Genomic DNA, 20,395 nt, shown 5'->3' on the forward strand with positions numbered 1-20,395 from the left:
CCTTACTGAGCTCTGGCACCTGTTGGACATGTCCCTCCTCTCCCCAGAGCTGGGCCCTTTGTTTCCATTGCCCACCAAGATGACTGGGGGTGAAGGGGGACTGACATTTATCACCAGCCCTTCAAAGCACAGAACAAACTCTCCCAGCCACCCCCACCACGGCCCCTTGGTGATCTCCAGGACATGCAGGCACAAGGCAGTAACACAGAACAGGTCACAGGTGAGTTCTCTCACCTATCTGAGCCCCTGCTTAGCTCTGGGAAACAGAAATTTCCAATGCCCATGGACAGGCTGGTCCCTGCCTCAAGCAAAGGAGGCTGTGGATTTAAGGAATTCGCTGAACACACACCCAGGGCAATCCTTGCTGGGATAACTGTGCCATGAGAGCCCTTCAGACAGAGACTTCCTCCATTTACATCACATTGTATCAGAAGTTAATGACTCCCAATTACATTAAGTGCCTTTTAAAATCACGGAACAATTAGTTCCAAAAAGCAAGGAAGTATCAGCAACTTGATTTCTCATTAAGAAGATAAAATAATAAACAAGAAACTAGTGACTTGCCACAGACACCAGAGCACACACTGTTTACAGGAACAATTGTGTTTCTGTGCTGCAGGATCATCTTGTGCTTTTTATTTAAGGAACACAATGGTAAAAGAGCACAGAACCATTACAGCACGGAAAGCAGCCATGCTTGGAGGGTTGCTTTGCCTTTTCAAAGGGAAACCAGGAGCACAATGATGTTTTATTGTTATTCTTTTGGAATACACAAGTGAACAATATATTGCATAAAAACAATTCCTTGTAAACAACTTGAACCGTAAAAGCAAACAATACCTCAAGTAATAAAAGGAGTTTATATCCTGAAAGATCAATTATTATTTTGGCTTGTTGATATGAAACAGAATAAACTATTTATTAGAGCTCAAATCATTTAGGAACTATAACCACAATGATATATAAGTAAAGATCATGGCAAGGAACCAGAACTGTAACATAAATATTTAGGCTTTCAATGCAGCAAAGAACACACACAAGTTCTTAGCTACACCAGGACAGGACCAGAGCACTGCCCTTTCTGGCAGCCACCTAACAACAGCCAGGGCAAGAATTTTACTATTTTCAGAGAAGCAAGAAATTGAGTATTAAAAAAAAAAAACCCACCAGATTTTTTTTTAATAAAACTTACAGCTTGTAAACCTAATTTCCAAAAATATTAGCAGAAGCCAAAGCTGATAATGGTATTGAGCATACAGACATGGGCCAAGCTGTACCCTGACAGCCCCCAGAGCAGGAATTCCATCAGAAACAAACCCAACCACCCCAGCTCTCAGTGTGGCTCCAAAGGATGGGGAGAAGCAGCAAACAAAGAGCTGCAGCAGCTGCCTGGGGCACGGACCTTCAGAAACACTTGCCAAACCCACTCCCTCTTACTCAAGCCCCTTCCTTGCTTCTTGGGGAGAAGACAGGGCCTGCCCAGGCTCAGTGCAAGCAGTGCTCAGCATTCCTTACCTGCTGCCTCCTGTCCCTGCCCCGCTCAGTTTTGGGATCCCCAGGCAGGGAGGGATGAGCTGCTGGCAGAGGGTGCGGCCTCTGCCTCATACCTGGGACACTGAGCATGCTCCCACCTCCTCCCTGGCCAGGTTTCAGGGTGAAAAACTTACCTGAAAATTGATTAGGGATGTCCCAGCAGTGGATGAGCTTTACCCAGGATCCCTTTCATAGCATTTAAACTCAAAGGGGGATAAAGCAAAGAGAACACAGCCTTAGCTTGTTTTAGCAACTAACTCTGAATCAACCCATATGGGCAAAAAGTCATTTAGATCAAAACTCAGGAGAGCTGGGTCCCATTTCAGGTGCTGACAAAACACACCTGCATGCTTGGTTGTGCTTCATCTTCACATCTATAAGGAGCAGCTGGTTTATTCCTTCTTTTGCTTACCTTCTCTGCAGCCCATTTGGATAATGTACAGCCTTTTACAAGGCATTTTTACAATACCTGAGACAACAGCACCTTGACCTCTATTAGAGCTGCTAAATGGTATCACGTTGCTTGCATCACTGTAAACCCAGAACTCAGGCAAATAAGGAGCAGCTCTCAAGTGACTGCCAAAAAAAGTCTCCTCTAGTATCCAAACAGTGCCAGCAATAGAACCAAAGCTGCTGCAGCGGAGATGTGAAAACTTACAGATCAGGAAGGAAAACGGGCAGGAGGAAAAAGGCAGGCTGCTTCCACACAGCTGGAAGTGCACATTTGATTCAGGCACTGCTGGGTCAAAAGTTGCCAGAAATCTTGCATCAGAATCTGATCCAGTTTCCACACAGCCTCCTTATGCCAGCAGCACACAAACCCACAGCTGGCTGAGCAGCCTCTGCTCTCCCAGGTGCAGGATCTCTGTGCCCACTGCTCAGCAAGATCCCCACAACACATCCATGCTGCACCACAGGTGAAAATCCTAAACCAGCAACTCCTCATAAATGTGCTGTCCATGCAAGACACCAGTGCCAAACTGGCCACAGGGCTGGGATGGGGACAGGGCTCCCCTGAGGGCCTGTGCAGTGCCTGACATCCCCCCAGCCAGCTGGGCTGAGCTGGCATGCTGATGTGCATGCCTAGCCACAGAAATGCCCATTTTTAGCATATCTGCCTTGTAAATTAGATATTTTTAGCCTATCTGCCATTTCCCCAGGTCTTCCCAACCTGTAAACATGCCCTTTTAATTTAGCTGGGTCTCAGGGGGAGCAGAAGCAGCTCAGTCACACTGAAAGCAGAGGACACAAGTCCAGTATTACCAGTCCCTGGCTGCTGGTAACACAGAAGTACAGACAGAAGCTGTCAGCATGAGCACAGCTAACACAGGTGTGATCACCCTGCCCTCTTCTTTCTTCAGGCCCCTCCTAGTGCTCACAGGAGCTGTGGTATGAGACTGGATCACTCTACTCTGAGATTTAGCACAGGTTGAACTACCTGAAAAGGAAAGAGGAGGATGGAGTGGTGCAGGTGTGAGTTAACCCTGGAGGATGGAGTGTAGGTGTGGGTTAACCCTGAGCAGGAGCCACACACCTTCCTCAGGGTCACTGTCAACACAGAGCACAGCTGGGAAGCGATGTTGAGCATGGGGGACATGGTGATACCAAGAAAGGACCTGGCAGCCTCATGCTTTACCATGAAGCAGGGAGAGGTCAATGTCCAGCTCACAAAATCATAAATTCAAAGATATTCAGCTGAAACTGGGTGTTCCTGTACAAACACCCAGCAAAGCAGCCTGAGAGGACACACCAGCCACCATCAGAATGTCTTTGGCCTCCTCTTGCAGAAGGACTTGCTTTTGTGACCACAGTACAGCTCAGGACACCCAACTGGACAGCCACATGGCAGCAGAGACAGGAAAATGAGGAACCTCCAAACACTCTCAATAGCAAAGGTTCACAGCACACCTCCACTTACAGCTTTGACATCAACAGCTTGCCAAGAGCAAAATCCACGTTTCCCTGAGGAAGCTACTAGCACTTCTCCAAGATTTTGCCTTTTAAAGTCAAACAGTGCAGTGAACAAAGTTTCACCAAGTGCAGCAGAAAATAAACTTCAAAATACGATCACAGGCACTTGCAGCAGGAGCTTTCAAACAGCCAGGCTGCTCAGCACAGCACACTGCTGCAACCTCCCTGGTCCCAGTGCTCTCAGTTCTGAGCAAATACAGCACTGAACTTGTCCTCAACGACTTCAATGCTGTCGACACTGATGATTTTCACACATATCTGATGGTTTTCCTTAAAAAAACCTAGCTCCTGGAGTCGTGCGATAAAGAAGAAACTTGAACTTTTATTAAGGAAAAGGCTTTTAGATCATCTTTTTGCCCAGGAAACAAGAAAAATGAACATTTACATTACAAAACTGGGAAAATCCTAGAGCAAAGAGCCCTTCAACAGTCACTGTTGCTTTAAGTCTCAGGGGGAGTGGGCATGAGGTAAACTAAATGCTTCTTTTTTCTTTTTGAGCTTATCTCACAAACTACATGAACATCTAAGTTGTTTGCTTGAGTTTTTTTCCCCCCCCAGAAATTTATGCTGTGAGTAATTCTGAGCAGTGAATAAATTCAAGGAAATTATGTGCTTTCTACCACTCCTTCAGCAGTATAAAGCAAGGTGACATGAACAGAACAAACTCCCAGTTATACCTTTAGTTCCTCCTGTCACTACAGAGTGCTCTATCTTTCAAATAATACAATTAAAAATTAAATACAACCTGGAGAGCTCTAAAGACACAGACAAAAGACTCCACATTTCTCTACAAGATCTTTTCAAACTCTACAAATCCCCCAGTTTTTTGAGATGAAACTGCCACTGAAAGCCAAAGCAGCATAGCCTGGTGGCACCTGCCAAGTTTTGTCATCATATTGCAAAGCTCCCATACCTTGTTGGTGATTTCTCATGGTCATTTCCTCACAGCACTGACATCTTCTTCTTCACAGCACAACCAACCAACTCCAACTCTCACCTCACCCACCTAACCCACTCTTTTGTAGCCCTCATCTTCTAATTGGAAACAGCTGTGGCCTGTTAAGGGCAGGCCTGTTCCTAATCTTTGGTGATTGGCACAGCTGCAACTCCTCAGGTGTGAGATTACCTTCTGCACTACCTTTATTTTCTTACATTCTATCCCTCCACAAAGTCTGAGCCACTCCAGCAAGACAAGCTCTACTAAAATAATGGAATACTAATAAAAAATAAACCCCTGTGCCCCTCTCCACCAGATTTTTCCACCACACCTCCACCTGATCTCCCAAGACAGAAACCTGAGATGTGCTCTGATGGACATGGGTCATTCCCATGGCAGCAGATAGGGTCACAGAGGGTCTCTTGTCCCCATCCAGGGTGGCTTTGGTGTGGGGAAAGGGAGATGTGGCATGGCAGCATTGCTGGGAAGGAGACCCAGCCCACACCACGACTGGTGCTGAGCCTGTGTGTTTGTAAGAGGTTTTTTGGAAGCCAGAGGGGCCAGTTCTGCCCATGCTCCAAGCAGGTGCAGCCTGAGTGAAGCCAGCACCACTCCCACAGGGCTGTGCTGGGCTCAGACCATGGCTGACACCCTTTGCTGGTTTTCAACCCATCTCCTGGGCTATCACACCTCCTCTCATGTACCTGCTTGGTGGCTCCCTACCCCTTCACTGCCCCTCTCCCCGGGGTTCAAAGGAACAGCAACCACGGGCTCAGGGAGTTCTGTTGGAGCTGCTGCTGCATTCAGAGGCCTGTGGGCCAGAATAAACCTCTGGATCCAAACCCTCCATCAGAACCGACTCCTTTCCTTCATCATCGCCTTAAAGCTTCTCCATCAGAGGTGAAACCTGAGGAGCAGATGCTGTTATGGGGAGAAGCTCCATCCCACACCACCAGAGCTCCTGCAGGCCTGGACTTGTCTCCATGTGCCCAGCTGCAGTGCCCAGCCAGCCAAAAGTGTCTGTGGGGTGAAACGCCACACACCCAGCCAGCCCAAAGTGTCTGTGGGGTGAAACGCCACACATCCATCCAGCCAAAGATGTCTTTGGGTGAAACACCACAAATCCAACTAGCCAAGGATGTCTCTGGGGTGAAACACCACGCACCCAGCCAGCCCAAAGTGTCTGTGGGGTGAAACACCACACACCCAGCCAGCCCAAAGTGTCTGTGGGGTGAAACGCCACAGTGCCGCTATTTGGTTCATCATCAAGGGCCAAACAAGCTCAGGCATGTCCTGTCCAGCAATATTGGTCATATTCCAAACCTCCTCCTCCTCCTGCTCCCCTGGGTGTCAGCAGCACCAAGCACCGCTCCTGAGTTTGCCGCTGCTGCAGCCACAGCCGGATGCTCCTGCAGCACAAGGTGGCTCCCAGCACTCCGTGTCCCCATGTCCCCTGAGCTCTCCATGTCCCCACATCACCTCCTCGCCCCAGGTCATTAACATGTTCCTTCCCAGTGCCCCTCCTCGCTCTCAGCCAGCACTAATGGGCTCCTTGGCAAATCCGCCGCACGTTCCGCCGAGCTCCGAACGCTCCCGTTTTCATACACACAGAGAAATGCAAAGTTTATTCTAAGTAGAAGTGGCAGCTTCTAATTTAAGACTATTCTAATTTAAGACTGTACCGTTTGACTGCTGGGCACAACAAAAGCTACCTATTGCCCACGTGGATGGCCAGTCAGCTCTAATGCCATCTCAAGAGGCAATTGCAAATAAAGGTGGCCAGTTCTGAACCCACTGACCCTTTCTGACTGTAGGGCTCACTCCCCAGCAAGCCTAGATGTATTTTTTTATGGGTGAAATTCCACTCACTCCATTAATGCCATCAACCAGTTGCTGGGAGCAAGAATTGCATTAAATTTTTTTATCTGCAGCCAGACTGCCAAGGGAGCAGGAAAAGGCGAGGCAGCCACGGGACAGAATCCCACATTATCCCAAACAGGGTTTCTCAGCTGCTTTTTTAAAGTGCCTGCAGTCTGCCTTATATATGTGCACATGTATTTATATATGCATCAACGTGTGCAGGTTGAAATCTTGCACATTGGCATTGAAGTGAATACAAGTGTCTTGTATGCATGTCAGCAGCCCCCACACACAATGGTCACAACTTCTGGGGCCCCACAAGCACCGAGGGCACTGGTGCTCTTCTCCCCAGGCAGGATCAGGACCTGCTGCACCCCACATTGCCCTGTCTCCTTGCTGAAATGCATGAGGTCAAAGCCTCACACTTCCAGGCACTGGAACCCAGGCTGAACCAGCACAATTTCACCCTATCAGGAAACATCCCCACCACACAGCTCCAGAGCATGATGAACGCAGCTTGATCTGCCTTATTTTTCAACCTGCTGAATTGCTAGAATATGTTTAGCTGTTACACACCCCAGCTCCATAATCCCACCCTCAGCAGCTGTTACATTTGCTGTGGTACTTACAACAGCTGTTACAGCTCTGTAAAAAGGTAAAACAGTTGAGACTTCCAAAATTGGGGCTGGGAGGGGGTGAAGCAGAGCCCAACCAACCCCTGCATCCAGCTGCATCCAGAGAATCAGCCATGGATTCACCAATACATGTGGTACAGAGCCACATCACAGCCCAGAGCAGTTTAAGGAACTTTCCAGTGTTGCCATAGTGGCATTAAAAAGCTGTCAGCTTCTTGGAAGACAAGCAGCAGAGGCTGGGATTCAGTGTTTAAAGGATGATTAAATCTAAGTGACTTAAATTATACATTCCTGTTCTGGAACTGACACCATTTAAAACACACCATTTATTCCCCATTTCCTCTGACACTGATTACTACCCACTAAAAGATGAGCATTCTCTTACAAGCAGTGAAGTAACAAACTAAGGATTTATGAATTGGAGATAATTAAAAGGTTTTGCATTACAAATAGAGTAAAACATTTACATTCTATAGGCCACCTGAGAACACTTAAAAATTCAAACTGGACATTTTTTACCTGAAAATCTGCCTGCTCTCTACCAAGGCTGCTAATTGAGACACAGGAATCTTGCAGCTATTTTACACTAGAATCACAATCAAACATTTGCTGAGCTTCTGGACAACCTTAGAGAGACTCAAGACCCACTGTTAATTCTCCCACATGGAGCTCTGTGAGCTGAAGCTCCATTAACCTGACACAAAGAAATTTTCTGTTTCTCCTTGATATATCCATAGAGTGACTTGCAAGCCATTACCATTGAGATTTCCCAGGCACAGAGCCGTGGGATTTTCTTGGCTGGCAATGATGGCACTTTACCAGGAGCAAGAAGAAGCAGCACAAGGGATCACCCAAGGCCATGAGGGCATGGAGAGTCTCTTCCCCAGCCACCCAGAGCACCCACAGCCCCTCTCAGGTCAGTGTGGTCAACTGTTGGTCCAAACTTATGATCTTGAGCAGGATGCTGTAGTCTCCACCCCAGTGATAAAGCACGTGAAGGGATTAACACCTCACTGTGATGGCAGGTTCTGGAATTGCATATGAGCACCTCAGTAACTTCAAAAAAGGTATTTTTAACATGATTTACCCCTCCTTCCTGAAATCTGCAAGCCAGAAAACACAGTATTGATCTCACTGCCTGGTAGAAATATGAGAAGAGACTAATTGAGCACAGAGATCTCAGGGAAGGAATCTTCAAGGAATCTTTTGGTTTGGACAAGGACTCTTACAAAATGCCAGAAGAAAGCTAAAACAAAGGAAAATTAAAAAAAAAAAAAAAGGCTAATCCTGGATCTTCCCTGAGAGCTTGCTTTTCCCTGCACTCACAGGAGTGCTGAAGACTCAGAACAGAAGAGGCTCCAGGATCCTGGGAGGGGAATTGTGGCTGCAAGTGTGAGACGGGGAGAGGACTGGCAATACAAACAGCAGCAAACACAAACAGTGACTCACGGCACACAGCACACAAACAACACTGCAAGAGGCAGTCTGCAATTGTAATTCAAACCAAAATAAACAAGAATGGCAGTCCAGTGCGAGGAAAGGGAGGATGACAGTGATGGGAGGGGGGCGTGGGGACTCCATCACGTTCACATCTGTTGCTCTCACAGCATCCCGAATGAGCAGCTCCAGAATGAAACAGAGAAGGGAAGATAAATGGGACAGCAGCAGCTTCTTGTGATCTACATCCCTGCTTGAAGTTTTCATGACTGCACTGAGAGCAGAATTTATATCCCAAAGTCATGCAATAGCCTACTGCACTGCTACTGGTTTTGACCCCTGGCCCCTGAAACCAACTCTAGCAACAGAAATAAAAAGTCCAGCTTGGAAGGGTAATGAGTGAAATAGACCCTGTGTAGTGGGTGGTTGGACAGAGGGCAGCAGAGGGGGAGAAATCACACCATCAGCAAGAGGCAATGCTTTAACTGCTCTGCAAATCCTCCAGTCAAGCAGATTCACAATTTCTTTTGCTCTTGCTTCATTACCTCCTACTAAGAAACTTCTCCAATTGCACCTTGAATAATTTTTTTTCAGGCAAATCAAGGTATTTTTCTCCCGTGGCAACTAGGAGCTAATGATCATCCTTTTTACAGAAATCTTTTATGCATCAGAAAATGTGTTGCTTGCACTCAGGCTTATATTTCCAAATACAGCTCCTTCTGTATTCCCTCTTCAGCCTCCTTTGCTGAGCCTCCCAACTCTGTGGTTCATCTCCAGACTTGCCACTGTGACCATTCTCCTCCTGCTGCAATGCCCAGCTCCCCTTGGTGCAGCTGGAAGGGATTTTCAATTTATTTTATCTGCAGCCAGTGGGCTTGGCTTTGCTTTTCCCTCTCCATGACATCCCTGGGGAACATTGATGGCAATCACTAATGACTGGCCAGCTTTCTGAGCTTGCTGAGACTGAATTTTCCTCATAATTATACTGAGAATAATTTCACCAAGTCCAGCTGATGTGAATATTGGATAATATCTTCTGTATTTGACAAAGTCTGTGTACGTCATCACCATTACAGCTTTGGGAGGACTGAAGCAGAGGAAGAGCAGATCACGTCCGCCCCTTGCAACCCTTCATCTCTCCAGCCTTGTTCTGCTCCTCTATGGCTTTCCTCACACATTCCACCTTTCTTTGCAAAAACTTCACCCAATTTAGAAGATTTCAAGTAAATAGTTTTTCCACTAGAGGGCACAAAGACAATTTCTCCTAAATAGAAACTGATGTTAGAAGGATTAATAAAATAATTGCTAACGTCTCATCAAAGGCATCTCAAATGTCAATAAATGAGCACTCAATAAATTAAGATGTAGTTCCAGCTGCCCAGGTACTACACCACCTCAAAATGTCTCATAGAAACTGAAAAACTAAAAATCCCAAAGTGATGCTACTTTAACAAGATTTCCTATATCACACTAAGTACTTTATCCAGTGAATCCTATGCTTCCCCACTATCTCACTAGGCACAAACCACAACATTAACACAGCAATGGAAACAGAAGACCCATCCTAGTATTTTCTAAGTTGAATTTAACCAAGTTTAGCTTCAAATCAATGAACTTTTTAATGTTTTGGTTTCCCAGCTCAAAAGAAGTTTTGTACCAGTATTTCTGTTTGCAGATACTTTTGGGCCATGGTAAATCACTTCCCAACCTGTCCCGGGTAAATTAAAGAGATTTTGGCCTTTAGCACTCTCCTATTCAAACCAGCTTTTTCAGCTTTAAACCTCGTCTTGTAAACTTGCTGCAGGTTATATCTATGCCCATAACACACTTCCCCAGCTCCTCAATAAGGAATGGTGTGAAAACACAAACTCCACGGGAAAGCGATAACGTCAAGCACTCGGTTACACAAACGAGCGGGACGACAGCGATAATTTCAGAACGTTGTGTTGAGAGCAGTGTGCTCTCACCAGCCTCCCCAGCCCCAGAACAGTCCCAGGCAGAGCACACGTTGCCCAGACCCACCTTGGAGGCTCCTGTGATCCCTGTGATCCATGCATCCCATGGTGCCGAGGCGATGGGCGAGCGCGCGGTACCCCAGCCGTGCGCGGGTGTCCGCACGCAGCCCCTCCATGGCCAGCTGTCCCCCGAGGAGCTGCTCCCACTGCTCCAGCCCAGGGCAGGGAGCTTTGCTCTCTGCCTGTGGGTTCCCACTGCCTGGAGGGTTTGGCTGCAGCAGAGTCAGCCCTGAGGCTTTGCTAATGGGAGAAGAGGGACAATAGCGATGCGCAGGTGCTTCCTCCCATTTAAAGTGTTTACTTGTGCAGCCCAGGCCGTGACGCTAGCGAGGATTAGATCTGCATGCTGCTCTACAGAGTTCAAAAGGTAGCACATAACAAAAGGAACCCTGAAATACTGCTTATTAAATTAAAGTGATTTTTTTTCCTTTTTAAACCCTGCTTCCTTTGCCAATGCCAAGTAAGAGGGTTTTTCCAAGCATACAATAACAGTGGTTTCAAATGGGAAATGATACACACTGTATCAAAACAAAACACCAATCCTAACACAAAAGCAAAGGGTTTATCAGAGTATCTCCACTGCCTAGGCAGCAGGCTCCTCTGGCATGGCAAAGACAATTTCATCAGCCAGCAGAGAAGGCCAAACTCAAGCTCTGTGCATGGTGTGAGAAAAATTAAAAAGTCCAAGAGGGAAGGAAGGGTATAGCTAAGCCACAACTGCAAGCTAAGGAAAACATCAGCCCAAAAGAGCAACAAAGGCGTATTTGTTTTATGAGATAAAACAAGCAATTCAACTATATTCCACAGTAAATCATTTGGCTTAGGACTGCAACAGGGACAAAAAAAAAAAAAGAAGAAAAAGAAGGGAGCATCTGAATCTAATTTTGTTGTTCTAAGTTTACATTACATGAATCAAGATCCTTACCAGAGAAGCCAGGCACTCAAATCCACGCTTGGATCTTGTACATAGGAAGTATCAGATGTACTCAATCTCTTACAGTTCCCTCTAGTCAGTAAAGGCCCAAAGACACTCAGCACTTAACAGTAAAATAATAATAAAAGCAATAACAATAATAAAAAATGTCAAGGCACTTTTTCTAGTATGAAAATGAAATCCAGCTTCATAGACAATCATTTGTGAACATTTCAGTCCTCCCAAAAGTACCACCCCTACTGTATGAGAAGTTTCAAATAAAGTATCATCATATTTAAGATTCTGCAACCAGAGACTGCACTTCATATTCACACAAAACTACACCTCAAAATGCTGGACATGCTGACAACGATGCCGCATACGTTTTCATTCAACCCCATTCTCTTAATGTCCAAATAAACACAACTGAATCCTTTTGTGTGAGGGCTGTATTATTTAATCCTCTCCTCGTGGTTGCAGCTATTTCAGATGTGCTTCCATTGACTTTCCTTCTTGGTTCAAACAGACTGAGTGGGATTTGCACTTCCATCTTCTGAGATCTGGTGGGATGATTGCTCAGAGAGTGTCAGATCATCAGTGAAGCTAGAAATGACAATTTAAATCCCTCTCTGTGCTGCTCAATCATAGGCATTTGCCAGAAGATAAGTGGCAAGTGCTGCTTTCATTGATGCCAGTGACAGTGTGATGCAATGACTTCAAATTAGCAGGTTAACAATTTTAGAGCTGCTTTTGTGCAGCTCAGCAATGCTGTGTCCAGCTTACCAGACTTTTCTCCTTGAAGTAACATGAGCACATGGGCAGAGGTGTGCTAAGAACAGCTGCAGCAACACATGAACTCAGCTATTGACTAACAAGCTTGGATCAAACCCGTTTTACCTGTGCTGGAACAGCCTGTCAGCACACTCAGCCCCCACTCACCCTCCCTCACCTCAAACAGCACTGCCAAACACCAGGTGGGCTTCATAACCTCAAACCACCTTGTCTGCCCAGCACACAAACTCTGCTGAGCAAAGGCCAAACCAGCATCTACAGGCAGCTCCAAGTTATCCACAAAACAGGGGCAAGGCACTGTGTGCAGTGTGTTCTCAGGGATGAACTCAAATCCAGGGGAACTGCTGGGAAATCCCTGCCCCAAATCACTCAGCATCACCGTGAGCAGCCCAGGCTGCTCCACCACACCTGCAGAGACCACAGGCCCTGTGACAGCACTCCTGTGTCTCTTTTATTGGCAGCTTTAGTCTCTAGTCTTGCTGGACACCAGCAATGCATATATTTTATTTTTATGGCTTTCATTCCACTGCTCCTTGCAGTTCCTGAAGCGACACAAGATGTCATTTATTTAGAAGAGATCCACCTGAAAAACAATTTAATGCACATTCCCTGAAAGAATATCAGAACATAAACAGGTGAAAGTAACTTCATTTACCAGGGGAGGCTTATGGATGCTCAGAGGCAGAGATTTATTACACACTGCCTTGGGCAAGTGGAAGGACAGCGAGAGGAGAGATAGATTTCTGGCTGTAGAGCATTGTAAATGCCAAACCCCAAATGAGTCTTTACAAGTCTATTGCTCATACTCGCTCTAAAGCTGCAGGAAGGGGGTGGCCAGGGGTTCAGGCCACTGCTGAGGACCCTCAGCATCCTCCAGGACAAGGATGCAAGTGAAGGGCTTGTCCCAGCAGGGCAGAAAGCTGCTCTCTCCCAGAGCTGCTGCTGGGCACCCTGTGCTGGGGCATCAATCCTGCATGCTTCAGTGTGAGAATGGGATTAGGTGGGATAAACCGGGGAGAACATTAGGAAAGCTTTTCCAGAGTTCTTAGTATGACAGAAGAGGACAAATAATACAAGTTACAAATAATAACTTACAAATAATAACTAAAAGCAAACACATCCGTGGGGAAACACTTCCTCAAAATCCTGAGTTTTTTGTTTGTTTGTTTTAAATGGCTGAGAATAGAAGAAACAATTCACCCCCAGAGGACTGCAGTCTAAAAGAGCTGAATCCTGCAAGCAGCAACTCACAGAAGCTGGAAGCCAACACAGCTGGAATAGCAAAAAGCACAAATGAAAGGTTTCCATTGAGGCAAATGGGGTTTTGAGCAGAACAGCAATAACATGATGTTCAAAACTTTGTTGCATGGCTTTTATGATTCCTCCCAGCAGTGTGCAACAAAACATACCTGAGCTGTAATCAATTTCTTACGGCCTTATATAAACATTACAAGAATTTTGTCCTCTGTAATAGTTCTTGCTCTCAAGGCTGCAATAAATAAATCAGTCACAACCCTGCTGCCACTATCTCCTATCTCGCTGTCTCAAGTCACTGCCTTTATTTATTTTAAGCTACCAGTCTAACCACTTCCAGCTTCAACAAACATTTAAAATGTAACCTGTAGCTAAATTCCAGGCAGAATGAAGCACTCTACATTCAAAGGGAAGGAGTGGAAAAACCATTTTCCTCTGTTGTCACTACCTTCCTTTCATCTCAGATCCCTCTCCAGCCATCAGGGAAGGGAATTCCAGCAGCAAATCTCTCAAACGATGACGCAGAGAGATTTGGGACTGGAAAGCTGTGGAGACACTGACTGTGAACACTGGGCCTTGCATGTAGTTGGCAAATCCCTTGTCCAGCATCACCCCAGTGCCTGAGGACAGCTCTGGTTACTTCTTCTGGAGGCAAGAGAGGACCAGAAAGGGCATGAGGGGCACGTGCCAATAATCATCCACCTTCTGAAGGGACAGACCTTCCACGAGATGAGTTGCTCCCTCCAGTCTGTCCTCAGGCCCTGCCCAAAGCACCTCATGCAGCAGATCCAGGCGTAACCAACACATTGGGTCCAAGGTTTAGGGATACCTGAGAGGGGAATTGCCTGGGCTCACCCCAGGGTCAGGACTTGAGGCAACACCTGAACTGGCCCAGAGCCATTCAGAGAGCTCTGTGTCACTTGGGCACTGAGCTGCCTTGCTTCAAGGCTTCGTTCTGTCCATAAAGAAAGGTCAGGGGTTGTCAGAACCTGTGTCCTCCCATTCCACAGTTCTGTCCTAAGGAACAGCAGCAGGAATTGCTTGAAGAGGAACCCCAGAGGAGGACAAGTGCATGGCAGTACTTCCCCAAATACTCCACCAGAGAGGCTGTGCCTCAAGGGCCAGCACAGCCAGAAATGTTATCTTGGTTTAGCCCTGGATGGATTTCTCCAGATCATTCTCTCCCTCTGTTTCACCCAGTGAATGGCAAATTCACCCCAGCACCATGATAAAGCACAGGGGAAGGTGGAGAATGGGGGGAGAAGAGACACCTGACCCAACTTCAAGGGTTTTGCATCCTTTGACCACTTCACTCATACATAATTGAAAGAAAGGGCTGTATGTCTGGACTACAAGAAAGTAGATTTTTCTTTTTTTTTCCTGCTACCAGCCCCATCACGTGAGGGATGCTGTCATATGATAGCCTTGGGGGAGGCTTGCAAACTTGGACAATTTACTGAGAAGCAAAGTAAACTACTACTGACAGCAAGTGGACCAGAGCCCAGATCCCTGAGAGGTTCTGACAATGGGAGGACTCAGGAAAAATAATCCAGCCTTGACCTCGCACTGGGGGAGGCCCAGAGAAGCACATGCATGTATTTTATTTCACACTAACCTCTGCTTGACCAGTTATGCAAATAAATCTCTGCTTGTCCTAAGTACACTGCTAGACACTGAGGGAGGATCTGGGAGAATTCACAATAAAGCCAGACCTGCTGATCACTGCATTGCGACTGAACTTCTCAAGAAATGAAGTATTAAGCAGGAAAGAGTGGCACATACAGCCCATAAAACAAGGGAAACTGCAGCCAAAAAAAGAAATCCAAGCTCAGAAGGGAAAAAAGGAAAAAGTACTTAAGAATCTGATAGATGATCACGATCACTCCAGCTCCCTGCAGGCAGAGCAGCAGTGCCTGGTCCCTGAAGAACACACCCCAAGGCAGTGAGAGCCATGGGAGCAGAGTGCCACTGCAGGGACCCACAGGAACCAGCCACACCTGCTGCTGTGGGCAGCACAGGCACCTGGAGCCTGGCGAGGGGAAGCTCCATGTGCACACCCTGCACGAACACAAAAACGAACAAACCAAGATGTGTCTGAGGGGTTCTGACACCTCCCTCAGTGCAGGAGGGATGTGGCACCTCATCTTCCAGCAGCACACACGCTGCAGTGCTGGCAGCAGCTGATGCTCCTGTGCTGCTCCCCTTGGAGGAGAGGGTCCAGGGATGCAGCATCACCAAGAGATTTACCCCACTGGTCACAGTCCGTTCTGCAGGGCTCTGATCAGAGGCTGCTGGCATGAAGATGGCACAGTTAAACCTGACTTCAGCTTCCCCTGGCTTCAGTCAGTGTTGCTCAGTCACTCACCCACCACTAAACTCCTCAGCACCAGCTCCCTTTAGGCCTGGCAGGATTCAGCTGAGTTTGGGGTGAGCCCTCTCATTTTCTGATTATTGTGGTTATTGCACAGCAGAATTCTTCTAACGTGGCAACACTTCAGAACCCCGTGGGCATGAAGCTTCCAGAGATCACCACAGTGACTGCTGAGGGGCTCATTGTCAGGACCCAGCACATCCCTCTGGCTTCCTGAGCAGCCAAGAGCCCTGCCAGGGGTCTCAGGGACCCTGGCACAGAGCCCAGAACACTTGTGGGTTTGATTATGACCCATGGAGAAAATTACCAACCTTATATGAAGATCAGCAGGCCACAACAGTTTAGGTAGAATAATAGTGGAGTTATCGCAGGGTGGAAAAGCAGATTTTAGAGTTTCTGGCATGGGGGCTCAAGAGGCAATATGGAGGGAACTGGGCCTGTCCAGCCTTTCTCCTTCTTCTTCTTGGCCTACATCTTCTGCTGTGATGGTGGCACTTACAGATTGGTTTAGAGTAGAATTCACCTGAAAACCCTTGCGACCACTGTCACACAGTGAAAAGTAAAGAAAAATTTCAGACTGCCTGAGCCCTCCCCACTTGGAGGCTCACCTGCCCCTAGCAGCTCTCCTGCCCACTGAGATGGCCAAGGTTTGACCCAAGGTTTGACCCAAGGTTTGACCCAAGGTTTGACCCAAGGTTCCCGTGGGGAAGGTTCAGCTCAGGCCCCTGTGGCACGAGAAGCTGCAAGCCAGCAATGCAGAGGAGAGGGAGTCACTGCTTCAGTGCACTGATCCACACAGACAGCAAGAGGCTGGGGAAGGGGAAAAAAAATGCACTAAAAATTCTTCTGACAGGGTGAAAAATGAAAGCAAAGTGAAACACAGCTCAATCTGTCAAAACAAAATCACAGCAAGCCCACTGAAAGGAAAAAAAAAAAAAAAACCACACAGCTCAGCTCACACTTTCTAGTAGGCAATAACTGGTACATTTGTTTTCCTGACGATGAGAGGGTGAGTTAAGTTTGCTAGACAACACTGAACAGATTTGAAAGGTAATCATGGCAGCAGCACAAATGATCAGATTTCCCAGGGATATTCAGGACTTGCTGTCTCCCACCTTGCCACTCAACAGAAGCATTTACAGCTGCACTGCTGAACTGAGGGATGCACTCCAAAGAGCCTGATCCAGACAGGCTCTGCCCTGTCCCTCTGATTCATCATTCAAGAAGGAGGAAAGATTATGCTTTTAGCAGAAAAAAGGAAAAAACTGGCATGGCAAAAGGTCCCATACAGAGCATTTTTGATCAGGGCAGTAAAGGCCAAGGTAATATTCAGGCTACAGAGAAACCATTAACCTGGAAAGAGAGTCCTAACAATGTTACCCAGAGGGTATTTTGAATAGTGAGACAGTCTGTAATTAGCTTAGGTGGCCCAACCTAATTATTCATGGCCTGAGGAAGCATCTCCCACTGCAAGAAGCACAAGATACATATTTATAGTTCTTTCCTGATAAGCTCATTAAAGGTTTCAGAGAGGAATGACCACAGCATTTGACTGTTTTGTTATAAGCTGGAGATGCAAGCAGTAATGAGTGAGCAGCCAGGAGAACAAAGGCAAGGACTGCCCTGGCTCTAAGCAGAGGGGAAAAAATCCCCGTAAAGCAGAGAAAAGCCTTCAAATATAGATTCTGTTACACTCCAATGTGAAATTGCCATTTGATGCTTCATTTTGAAATGGATGTCTATACACATGCCCTTTTTCTATAAATGTGTGAACAAGCATTGCAATAAACCCCATTTTAACAAGGCCTTGAGCATTATCAACAGGAAACAATATAGTGGAAACAGTTAATATAGATGTACAACACCTCCTATATATTGCATTTGCACATTAAAAAACTTAAACCAAATCTTCCAAATAATTCTGTATAATATAAAAATCGTAATTTCTTAATGTTTCCATTCCAGCAGACCTTTGCCTACTCAGATCTTTCTCAGCCTGAACTGGGTTGCAGGTGCACACAGAAATCAAACTGGGATTTGGCACAGGATAGATGGGAAGAAAAACCTGTAAACACCACTACAGAGCTGTCTGTTTTTCCTTGGGTGGCTGAAACCGCCCACCACAAACTGCATTTTGGAAGCAGAACTCTGCCCTGCACGTGGCCAGCCAGTGGCACACCCAGCTCAGAGCAGCTGAGGCAGTTCCAGCTGTAATCCAGCTGAACCCTCAAAGGCAGCTCCAGCACCCAAAGCGGCATTTTCCTGTCCCTTGAATGGCCTGAGCAAGTGACCATCTCTGCTCCTGGGAGGCTGGGCTGAGCTCTTTGTACAAAGGAATCCAACCTGACCCAAACACAGGTCTGTGTGGCAGCAGATGTGAAATTGGCACCTCAGCACTATTTTCTGTCCCAAATGCTCAGAGGGGTTCATCCCACCCAAGCTGAGCGGCCTGGATGAAATCTGGGTACAAGGCACATGAGCAGAGGCTAAATATGGAGCATTTCAACTTGCAAAGCTGGAGATTCTCACACAAAATTAAAGCACTTACTAGCATGTGTGCATTGACAGATAGCAAATTGCAACAAGAATAATGGGACAGCAAGGGAAAAAAAGAAGCAAATTAACAAAATAAAGCTGATTCTGATGGCATGAAATTCTTGTAACTCCTAGATTAGCTTGTATTCCATTTATCATCACTCTGGGTTTGGTTTTGTTTCCTTTAATTCTAGGGAGGTCTTTTGAGAAACATGGAATTTCTTCCCTCTCTAGAAAAGAAAAACCTCATCTGCACTGCATAGTTTTAAGATTAACAATCCGAGGTCAAGCTCTTGAAAGGCATTGTAGTGGTGAAATATTTTTCTAAACCACATTTCAGTGAAGGAGGAATTTCATCCTGACTTGGGATATTTGTTTTTAACCTAGGTAGGTTCTGGGGCTTTTTTTTGGCTTCTTAAACAATATCAACCAATTAGAACTCCAAGGCTTGATAAAATCAGCACCCTTCAGGTGAATGCTGATTACCAAAACGACAAAGATCAAGGGCTACAAAAGAAAATAAAAACACCACAAAAACCAACAACAACACACCTCAGGTTGGACCCAAATGATGCATAAATACTGTTCTATTTTTGTCCTGTCAAAGAGAAAAAAGAAAACCAAAGCCAGCAGTGCCTAAAAATAGTACCTGAGCAAAGGGAGGACTGAATTAGTGAGACAGACCTTGCCTGGCCAAAATATCCCTTCAGAAATCAGGAGGGGACCCTCACAGACCTCCTTGCCATGGGAGGCAATTAAGGCTGGCTGGAATAATCTCTTCTGGCTGCACAGCATGTGCAGATGAGGACATTTACACAGATGGTTGTGCCAATAGAGGACTAAAGGAGCATTTAGCCCAAGTGTGCTCCAGTCCAGGCGACTGGAAAGGAGACGATGGTCCAGCTACAACAGCAAGGCAGAGTCTAGCAAAGGTGGAAAGGAAGAAGAGAGGGAAAAATAAATGAAATCCCAGTATCTTTCAAGTGATAAGGATTCCCTATGAGATACAAATAAACCCATTTTCTGAGCCACCAAGTAGCTCAGAACCAGGCCCTCAAGACTCAAAATCCAGAAACCTTGTGTTTACACTCTGCAAAAGAAACCTGGCTGGACTAATTTCCTCCAGAAACTGCTGATCTCTGCAAGCTCCAAGGACATGTAAAGAAACTTTAAAGTGGGAGAGCCACAGAAGAGGGGTGTTTGTTTTTAAAAGCTGCTCCCAGGCTGAAACCCTGGATCCAGGAGTGAGGCTGATGTACACAGAGGTGTTTACAAGGCTCCCAATGAGGATTTTATAAACGGAAGAGCTGAACTGCAGCCTTGAGAGTTGGGAGCATGTTACCACACTCTTCCTGTCTCCAGAGGTGACCCATCTCTTCATGTCATTTCAGCCTCACACACAAATGTTAATTTAGGACCAGTGACTCATGATTCCTGTTTTCCAGAACATTCAAACCAATATTGCAAGGAAACCTGTTGTGTTTTTTTTCTCCCCCCCATAGGCTGAGTGGCTGGGTAAGAACAGGAAAGGCAGGAAGAAGTAAAAAATGGAGCAAAAAGTGGATAAACAGTTCTGTTAACCTCTCCTGAGCTTTCACAAGGGATGGGCTGCAGAAGGTGCCCCCTGCACAGGGCACGGGGTGTGCAAAGGCTTGGCATCAAAAGACCAAGGACTCATTAAAAAGCAGATGAAGCCTGGTGGATGTGGAGCAAATTGAGGACTAACAGATCCAAACATCCAAACTCAAATATTCCATATGCACCATCCCACACCCAGCCCCTTCCAGAGGCTGCACCACGCTCCCTGGCTGCTGTGGGCTCAGGAGAAGAACATTGGAAATTTTTATTACTTCCAAAAAACAAGTATATAAAACTGCTTTGCTCCACTAGCACTGAGACTTTCCACATGGGGGAAGAAAAAGGAGAAAATAACATCAACAAAAGGCAGCTGATGGCTAGAATAGGCTGGGGGCACAGCAGTGTGGTTATCTCCAGCAAGACAAAAGCTCTCCCCAGTGGGTCCCAGCCTGCGGAGCAGTCCCAAGGAGCATTTTGCTGCAGCAGAAGCAAGGACCTGATACAGATACCAAAAACTCCTGACAGCTCCCAAAGCTGCCATTTGCAGGAGGCCAGGCTTGGCTC

General features: G+C 46.4%; 1 protein-coding gene across 1 annotated transcript in view; it reads right to left on the reverse strand.

Annotated features, from left to right (window-relative positions):
• Positions 1 to 10,570, reverse strand: part of MAGI1 (membrane associated guanylate kinase, WW and PDZ domain containing 1) — a 283,263-nt gene extending 272,693 nt beyond the window's left edge. The window contains exon 1 of the mRNA XM_058813185.1: positions 10,396 to 10,570. Within this exon, the coding sequence (XP_058669168.1) occupies positions 10,396 to 10,504 (109 nt within the window). The 5' untranslated portion in view covers positions 10,505 to 10,570. The remainder of the gene's footprint in view (positions 1 to 10,395) is intronic.
• Positions 10,571 to 20,395: the final 9,825 nt, after the last annotated feature.

The sequence above is a fragment of the Ammospiza caudacuta genome, chromosome 12, assembly GCF_027887145.1.
Source record: "Ammospiza caudacuta isolate bAmmCau1 chromosome 12, bAmmCau1.pri, whole genome shotgun sequence".
Classification (NCBI taxonomy): Eukaryota; Metazoa; Chordata; class Aves; order Passeriformes; family Passerellidae; genus Ammospiza; species Ammospiza caudacuta.